This window comes from Equus przewalskii, chromosome 6 (genome assembly GCF_037783145.1).
Source record: "Equus przewalskii isolate Varuska chromosome 6, EquPr2, whole genome shotgun sequence".
Classification (NCBI taxonomy): domain Eukaryota; kingdom Metazoa; phylum Chordata; class Mammalia; order Perissodactyla; family Equidae; genus Equus; species Equus przewalskii.
In genome coordinates, this window is record NC_091836.1 from 80157140 (window position 1) to 80166813 (window position 9674).

Here is a 9674-nt window from a genome sequence, read left to right on the forward strand (position 1 = left end):
ACATTGTATGTTTTCATCAAACTAGATAGATTTTTCTGGGATTTGACGACAAAAAGTATTGCATGTATGAGCAATCATGATGAATCTTTTTGGAGAGTTAAGTTTACTTGACAGTAATTTAATACCTATTTTTACACCAAAATAAGAAGTCATACTTTGAAGTACATGGCTAATTTTCGATGAATCTAGAGAAGTAAACAGAGGATTTCAAAGAAATGTCAATTTTAGCAGGGGGTTTTAGCTATACTCCGAAGTAACTGATGCTCTTAGAAAAGTCTGAAAGGCAATGAGTGCAAAAAGTACTGTCTTTGGAAAAGATCCATTTTAACCTAAGTTCTGCTACTTATTATGTGACCTTGGGCAAATTCAAAAATTACCTAATCACATAAGATTGTCGTAAAGATTACTAACAACATATCAGCATTTAGTAAGGTACCTGACAGATAAATATGCGCATAATAATGTGACAAAGGGGAAAAAATTTGGGCAAGAAACTCTTTATCTTGCCACCTCAGATTAGGTCAGGTCCTATGGCCTGGAGAGCTGTTAAGCCTCTACAGAGAATAAAACTCAAGACTACAAGTGTGAGTGTGGAGTGAAGTTTAATTGGGATGTGGCTGGATGGGGCAGGGAACTAATATGTCACACATCTATTCTTATCACCCACATTGGAGGAGTTTTATATAGATACTCATTTAATCTCAGTAACAGCCCTTCAAAGAAGGCATAATTATAATCTTACAGATGAGATAACTGAGGTGCAGGACGGCTCAAATTGCCCCACGTTAAATAGCTAGTTAGGTAGTGAAGCAGGTACCTGAACCTAGTCATTCTACCACATTCTGCCTTAGTGTGGGGAGGCACTCCTATCCCCCAAAATGGGAGATAGGTTCGAATAAGTGAGATTAAATAAGTAATGGCTATCTACAGTAGCTCCTCACTACAGGAGCAACACAAAATATTTAATACTGAGTTGGTCCTCTGTGTTGTGTGATGTGCCATGAAAAGAGAAGCCCAGACAGGAAAGTCAGCATTCTTTCATAATAGTCTAAGAATAAATTGACAGCGGTTTTAAGTCTAATCATCTTCAAGTAAGTAAGGCTTCATTAATTTAGACGACAGTATATGAAATTTGCAACAATGTATTTAAGCAGTAAGAAACAAAAGAAAATATCTGAATCTTCTTCATACTTCCTCCCCTCACCTCCAGTAGTTCAGCTCGAATCAAAGCTGTGACTTCTGCCTAACGGCCACACTGAATTCTAGTTAACAGAATAACTGAGCCCAAAACAGAAAGGGTAGCCTACACACACGCAGAATATACAAATATACGCCACCAAGCCCTATTCCATTGTTGGTTCACCTTCACCAAAATTTTTTCCTTTATTGAGCGTCAACTTTAGAAGGCCTTTTGCCAGATAAAAGAGAAACAGAGCTGGATAAGACCCTATAAGAGCTCATTTTAGTTAACACTGGGAATCACGAGACCACCAAGCAGTTCACAGTTGAGACAGATACAAAAAATAGGGCCAAAATAGAAAGATAAAGAGAATGAAAGCACCAAAGATAAATTAAGTCAAAGTGTTGAAAAGCAAATAGGAGTTTGTCAGGAAGCAACGGAAAAGAATAGCCTTTTGAGGCGGAAAGCATGAAACAGTGTGATATGTTTAGGAAATAGCAAGAAGTTCCATGGGATTCGAGGGCTACAGAGTAGGCGTGGCTAGAAAGATCAGTAGTGATTAGATCCTGAAGAGATATGTTACGCTAAGGGACTGGGGCTTTATCTTGTGGATCAACATTTCCTGGTTATGACACGACCACAGAGCCCTTTGAAATTACAATGTGAAGAAGAAATACCAATAATAATGTCTACATTTCTGATACTTTAGCTTTCTTAAAATCTAAGAAGTATAAAAAATCTGAATCATTTTATTTCAAACCTCAGTACACCAGAGATGAAGTAAATCATCGTTTATTTTCGTCTTATATTTGGTTATTGAGACATGCAAAACCCTCCAGTTTTAATGAGAACAGTGTTTTTGTGTCTTTTTATCACATATCCGCTTAATATTAGGTGTAATGTTGCTAAGTCGGATCCGCATATGAGGTGCAGCATCAAGTCTTTTCCTATATTTCGTTTTTGTTGCAGCATAATATGAAAACCCTGTTTCACATAGGTGCATTGTAGCAAAAGGAAGAAGTACACGAACTGCACGCCTTGCAATGCTTGGGTACTCTTGAATTAGGCTACTCCAAAAATCATTTAGTGAAAGTTCACTGAAATTTTGTTTCACTTGAGAATCAGACGTTAAATCAATCAGGCTCTCATAGTCCCGTGCTACTAATGAGGCTGGCTTAACAGTTACTGTAAATGGATTTCTAACCCAAGCATTATTGTCATTTGTTACAGGAAAATATTTTAAGAGAGTAGAGCGCAAACCCCTTAGGTGCTGCACAATGGCACTGCAAATATCTTTATCAACTGTAGAATTAATTTCAGTCAAAAAGTCACTGAGGGTAGGAAAACAATCAAAATTTTCTTCTTCTACAGACGAAGCCCAAAATTCCAATTTTCTTAATAATGATGACATTTTATCAAATACTGTAAAAACTGTCACATTTTTTCCTTGCATTGACAGATTAACCTCATTTAATTTAGTAAAAATATCTGCAAGATATGCAAGTCTTAGCAGCCAAGATGAATTTGTTAAACAATCAGATAGTCGAAAAGCAGAATCCATGAAAACCAATAGTTCACGACGAAGCTCAAAGAGTCTTACAAGAACTTTACCTCGGGAAAGCCACCTCACCTCTGTATTTAGAAGAAGTGCTGTGTGCTGGGCACCCATTTCTTCACATAAAATTTTTAGTAGTCTGGACTGATGTGGCCGAGCTTTAATATAATTGATGATTTGTACTGCCTGATCTAGCACATTTTTCAGAGTTGTAGGCATTATTTTAACTGCTAGTGCATGTCTATACAATAGGCAGTGACTACTGGTGCTTTCGGGAGCCACATATTTTATCAAGGTGACAGCCTCAGCAATTTTCCCATCCATTGCCCTAGAAGCATCACTACAAACATCAACACATTTTTCCCATTCAATTTCATGTCTCTGCATAAAACCATTGATGCAGTTGAAAATTTCTTCCCCAGTAGCATTACTTTGCAAAGATTCACATAAGAGTAGGTCTTCCTCAATAGACTTATTAAACCTGTAACGAACAAACACAAGCAGCACAGCAAGTCCTGAAACATCAGCTGATTCATCTAGTTGCAGTGAAAAACCATCACAAATTTTCAGTCTACAAACAAGCTCTTCTTCAATGTCAGCAGCTAGATCCTTAATACGGCGTGCAACGGTACTGTTCGATAGTTGTACTGCATCTATTTTTTTACTGTATTGTTCATCAAACATCCGCATCACGACATCCTTTGCACAAGGCTTGATAAGCAATTCTCCAATAGTATGAGCCTCTCCACTCAGGGCTATATGGTAACTTACATTGTACGATGCCTCTGTAGCACTTTCATTATCTGTATTGACAATTTTAGGTGTTGGGGGTTTATTATTTTCAGGTGAATCAAGATGTTGCTTAAAAAAGCTGATGTCTTTGTCTTTATATGCAGCATGTTTAGTTTCCAAATGTCTTCGAAGCTTACTAGGGGCCAAAGAGCTATTTGATAAAATTTTCTTACATAACACACACTGAGCGTGAGGTGCATCTCTATTTCCAAAGTAAGTAAATCCAAAAGACAAATAACTTTCATCATATTTTCTTCTTTTTGGTTTCTTACTAAATGTTATTTTGTTGGAACTGGACATAAATTTGACCCTGGAAAGCTCACCTTCTGATTTTTTAGAAACTGAAGGCTGCAATTGTTCATCTTCATCTTGTAATATTCCAACCTTTTGATCATTTGATTCAGACACAATTTGATAACAAAAAGATTCTACTTCTTGTTTAAGACTTCCTTGCTTCAGCAACAGATCCATAGGCAATGTATTTGTAGTACAAAACATGGTTAATTTAGAATAAACATTGAGTATCACAAATGTATTGAAATTATAAGACAGGATACATAGAAGATGAGCAATCATCAAAGAGATGATACATAGCAACACATCAGTTAATCTGTAAATGCTGCCTAAGCATCAATGCGCAGATGGAACATCACACGTTCGTCTATCAGGTGATCTCTCATGCGACTTCCTGGTGTTCTCAGGTATGGCACACCTTTTCTTAAAGGTAGATCATCACATAAAAATAAAAGCTATAGAAATGAGTTTAGTAGTCTTAAACTTATATTTTAAAATAAACTATAAAGAAAAATTGTTAGCATTGATCTTTTTCTCAGAACACATTAACTTAAGAGAATATTAATATTCTATAAAACACAATTTGGGAACCATTAGGCTAAGAAATAATGAAGAACTGGTAAGTTGTATTTTCAAGAAAGGGACCTTGAGGAGTACGTCCTATGGCAGGGGTTGGCAAACTTTTCCTGTAAAGGGCCACACAGTCTATTGCAACTGCTCAACTCTGTAGCTGTAGCGTGGCAGCAGCCATAGATAATACGTAAAAGAATGGACACAGCTGTGTTCCAATAAACCTCTATCTACAAAAACAATACGGGCCATAATTACCAACCCCTACTCATGGTATATAGTATCTTGGAAATCTCTTAGCTTTCTAACACCTACTGCCATTAGATACATTCATTGTTGATACTATTACACATGTCAAGGCTCCTTTCAGAGCTAGCAACTATTTTGATGAGCCATACTAAAAACAAACACAGCTCAAAGTTTTGCAAGACACGGAATTCAGTTGTATCTTAAATACTACATATTATCATTGAAAATAAACTGTAGATCAAAAGTTTGCTACTATTTCTCTGGAGTTAAAAGTACATAAATATTCATATTATCCAAATTAAGACTCATTCAAAGTAATATATATTTTACTGTTTATTCTGCATCCCATTACAGGATAGGCGAAGGCTTAACTAGAACCTAAAGATAACATACGTTCTCATTTTAATAGGTTTATTCCTCATACAAAAACAAAAAAGTCTAATTAAAAGGAAAGGTAATGCAAATTTTAGGACCTCTAAAGGCTACTAATAGGTTTATAAGTTAAGGTATACACATTTAGTGTCTGTCCATACATATCTACTTTCGATTTAAACTTTGATTTGGCTACAGAGTAAGGTTTGTATTTTCATGTTAGATCTTGAATCAAAACGGTTTTCCCATCAACAGCTGGTGGGTAAGATACCTGAAACGAGGAGTACTCCCTTCTGCAATCACATTCTCCACCTTAGCAGCTTGAGATGCAGACTCTTCAAAAGAATAAAATTAAGGGATGGGGTGGAAGGGGAGTAACCAAAAGCCTAGAATGAGAAAAAGTAAAATTAGACACTGCAAAAGCAGAACTACAAACCTCTAAGATGACCTTTCATTACAATTTATTTTAGATCCAGGCAGTGCACATGATTCTTCACAGTAATGCACATCTTGGAGTGAAACAGAAGATGCCTAGCATAGTAAAAATGCTAAAATTTCACCTTGTCTAATACACTGGTAATTTCAATGATTTGACATGCTCCCTCCCCCACTGACTTCATAGAAATACTAGACCTAACTGTTCAAAGTACAGCCACATCTTAGTATCGCTAAAACTAAGCAGTGAAAGTAATCTAAAATGGAATTATACATGCCAGCGTTACACGAAACATGTCTTTTTGCTAGAACTATTTCCATCTCCTCAGGTTACTAATGTTTACGGAGTGAGCATGGTTTACTATGTGCCAGTGACTGCTAAATTCTTCACAGATTATCTCATTTAATCCTCAAAACAAACCTGAGAGTCCGGGACTGTCAATAACCCCACTTTAGAGACCAACAGATAGACACAAAGAGGTTATGTCACCTGCTAAGTTACATCTTCTAAGGGAAGAACTAAGAACAGAACCCCAAATGTTCGACTGCATAGCCCACGTGCCAAGCTATCACTGGTGTGTTCCTTAACACTCTTAATTTCCCAAGCACTAAATATCCGGGACGAGGAGTTGGGCGGTGCAGAGAGAAATGGATTACGGTGGGTTACCACTGGCATCAGCAGACAGCCCAACTTCTCCATTATTGGGAGCAAAAGAGCAGTAGATTCTCCTTCCACAATCTCGATTTGGATTGAGCCACAGAGAACTTCCTGGAGCTGCCGGTTGACCTAAGAGATTAGGACCCCTCTCCTTTGCTGCCAGAGGAGGACACAACGGAGTAGGAAGCAGGGCCTCCTCCCCACCTCTTTTAGAGGGGCGTCCTCGGATCTCTCGAGGACAAAGAGTCTGGAGTCCCTAGAGAGTAAAGTTTCCGTTCCACTCCCCGAAAACGGCTGGGGGAAGTGGGACCCTCATCTCGTCTCTGCTTCCACTTAAACTGACAGGTGACACAAGGCATCCACCCCCGCCCTCGGGTGGTTCCAGCTTTGAACAATACCCTCGAGGGCAGGAGGGCTGGGTGGCAGTGCAGTCCGGTCAGACAGCCCAGGCAGGAGGTGGGCACGGGCATCGCTTCCAACACGGCTATGCTTTCTCCAACGGTCCCCTCGATGTGCGGCCCGGGCCCGCTGTCCCTCAGCTCCTGGGCACAGGGGCGCGCTGCCCCCAAAGCGCCGCAGTCGGGGCTCACTCCCGTCGGCGGCCACCCTCGCCTCCACAACGCTTCTCTCGCGTCCCCGGGCCGTCGCCTCACCTCACTACCCCATGAACTCGTCTCGGCACCCAATCCTATCTTTCTCCTCCATCTCCATCGGTGACGGGGAGAGGGGGCTCCGCGGCGGCCCGGCTGCAGGGCAGGGCCGCGCTCCCGGCCGAGCCTGCGGCCGCCATTTTAAACAGCTCAGGCAGCGGCCATTTCAGAGCGCGCCACTCAGCCGCCGGGGCGACTCTGGTCCTCACCTTCACCGAGGCCTGAACGGGGTCAAGAGCCAGTCGTCGCGGACTGGAGGGGGGTGGGGGGAGGGGGAATGAAAAACAAAACAGAGGAAAGAAGGATCTGGGGACAGGGTGATGCTCTCGGCTCAGGGATCTCGCCTATGCCACCTCCATAAAGATCCGATTCGCAGCTGGCGCGGTCGCTCCTCTGAAGATAAATTTAGCACTCTGGGGCACCCGAACTTACTGTCTCCGCGAGCGACTCTGCCGCCGCCCAGTCAGCGCCAGAGTTGCTCCCCGCCACCAATCCGCGCTGAGCAGCAGGGCGGGACCAAAGGAAAGGACCAAGCTCGGTTGAGGTGCGGCCGAGCCTGGCCGCCGCGCTGGATTCGTGGGAGCGGGGAGGCTGGGTGGTGCCAACGTGAAGCGATTGTTTTCAAACTTTCCTCGGCCCGTGTCTGCCCGGGTGCTTGTGTAGAATGCAGATTCCTGGGTGCCACCAGATAGCGTCTGTGATCCTGTAGGGCTGCATTGGACTCCAGCATCTGCATGCGCTTAAGCACGGGCGCTTGCGCAGGGCGGCGGCGGTTTGAGCGCGTTCGCTGCGCCTCGGCGGCTGTTGCTTTCGCGACCTCTTTGTTCCTCCAGCCGCACCCCAGGCCCAAGCCCCAGCCTCCTCCTTTCCTCGTTTTCCCACTGGAATCGGGGCAGAAAACGCCCACTCCCTTCTCCGTCCTGCTGGCGTGTCCGGGCTCCTTGCGGGCGGGGCGTGAGAGCGCTGCCCCCGCCGGGGCTCTGGGTGACCCCGGACCCAGGAGGAGCCCGGGAGCGCCGCGTGGGAGGATGAGGGGTCGCGGAGTCTCCGCAGGGTCCGGGGGAAGGATGGGAGCCTCTGCCCTGAAGGAGCGCCCGGCAGCCTGCACAGTTTGCTATCTGCTGCACTCCGGTGTTTTAAGCCTGGTTCCCCCTCCCTTACTTTTGTTGATGAAAATAATCCATAACCAATCTATAAATGAAAATTTGGGTGAGTTTATTCTGAGCTTAAATTTTAGGATTATAACCTGGGAGAGTCTTTCCACAAAGGAACAGAGCATGCCAAATAAGTGGGGGTGCACAGAGCGGTTATATACGCTCAAAGAGGGTGTTTCACATATGATTGAAATGTCCCTCCCACAATAGTCACAAGATTGCCCTGTCTGCACAACGCTTGATGGACACAGCAGGTAGTGGGTCTGCTGTCTTGGTGGGCGTAGCAGGAGGCAAGTCTGTTGTCTTAAGCTGGGCGGTCACAGGTGAGCGCAGCAATCAGTTTCTAGCCTAAGGAAAGATACTTAATCCTAAAGGAGACACCAAGTTGGGAGGGGCAGGGAAGTTGCACCTTTATCTCAAGGGCCTTTTGCTCTTGCCATAGGGAATCTCTAAAGCAGATATACAATGCATGCTCAGTGGCCTCAGTCAGGCCCTTTTGGAAAGACAAGGTCAGCCCGAATTAGGTTTACACAAAATGGCTTCCTCATATACTCCAATATATCCTACTACTTGCCATTTTTATTTGTCACTTTTAAAAACAACGCCGCAGAAGGAACGCTGCAGGCTGTGTGTTTCCCAAATGTGAGTTGCGTCCTGGAGACCTGGAGTCGGTTTTTCCGAACTGGCACCTTGAAATATATACACTTCTTGGGGGTAATTTGTTAAAGTACTAATAGCATTAAACAGTAGGTCCCATTGTTTGCAAGATTTTGGCGTTTTTGAGGCCCCGTGGAAATAGCTCAAAATGGAATCATTTTTTCAGGTACTGCACCAATGACAGAACTTGTAGTCAAAAGCAAGGGTAGCTTTTGTTTTTCTTAAGTATGCTTCTTTGATGTGTGAAGAAATCTCTTAGGCGCTGAAAGAAACCTAACTCTTAACACAATTTTCAGGACTGCATAGACGATTTCCTAGGACTGATAATAGAAGCCAACATTTGGTCTTGTTTTAAAGTCATTTCAACATCTTCAGATCTTTGCCCTGTAGTAGCCTATCCATGTGTCTTTGTTATTATTTTTACGTTATTCCTGTTGAATCAGTTTCATCTGAACTTCAACCACAAAGGTGGAAATCATTTTTGGGGAAGGGAATGCAGTTTTGCTTGAAGAGCAAAGAATTTCATTTTGTAATTGCAAGAGTTGTCTAGCTTCATCATAATATTGGAATCATAGCCCATATTTTCGTATGTTTTGTATTTCAGAAAAAACTTTTACATTTGTGCTCCCAGTTGAATCTACACACATCTGGTCTACATCTTCATGAATTGGGAAAACCCACAACATTCAACTGATGGGAAGAATAGTGTTGAAACAAGTTCAACTAAAGTCAAGTCTAGGACTTAACTTAGGTCCTAAAAATCTGAAGGGTCTGGTAATTAAGGGGCTTGAGACGTAAGAACTTTTTCTGTAATCACTTAGTCAATAAATTGTTACAGAATGTTGGTTGATGAGACAGATAAGAAAGTGTATAGACAATGTAGAACTCAGACCATGAATGATAATAGCTAGCTAGCGTTTATTGAATATATAGTATGGGCCAGGGGCTGTTCTACACACTTTTTAATGTATTAGCTCATTTACTCTTCACAACAACCCTATCGGATGATAGTTCCTGTTTTACGGAGAAGGAGTTCCTGAACACAGGTTGGTAAATAACTTACTCAAGTTCCCAAAGCTAGTTGGTGGCGGAGCCTAGATTAGGTACG

General features: G+C 42.4%; 1 protein-coding gene across 5 annotated transcripts; it reads right to left on the reverse strand.

Annotated features, from left to right (window-relative positions):
• Nucleotides 1-1956: 1956 nt before the first annotated feature.
• Nucleotides 1957-7220, reverse strand: ZBED5 (zinc finger BED-type containing 5). 5 transcript variants are annotated; one of them, XM_008542440.2, is made up of 3 exons: nucleotides 6965-7220; nucleotides 5284-5398; nucleotides 1957-4276 (listed from the first exon to the last, which is right to left on the reverse strand). In XM_008542440.2, exon 3 carries the CDS (start codon nucleotides 4101-4103, stop codon nucleotides 2022-2024), a length of 2082 nt encoding a protein of 693 aa, XP_008540662.2. In that variant the 5' UTR covers nucleotides 4104-4276; nucleotides 5284-5398; nucleotides 6965-7220; the 3' UTR covers nucleotides 1957-2021. The 5 variants fall into 5 exon arrangements, with proteins under 5 accessions (XP_008540662.2, XP_070482459.1, XP_008540655.2 ...); XM_070626358.1 differs by having other exon boundaries at nucleotides 6759-7194; XM_008542433.2 differs by having other exon boundaries at nucleotides 1957-4244; nucleotides 6965-7191.
• Nucleotides 7221-9674: the final 2454 nt, after the last annotated feature.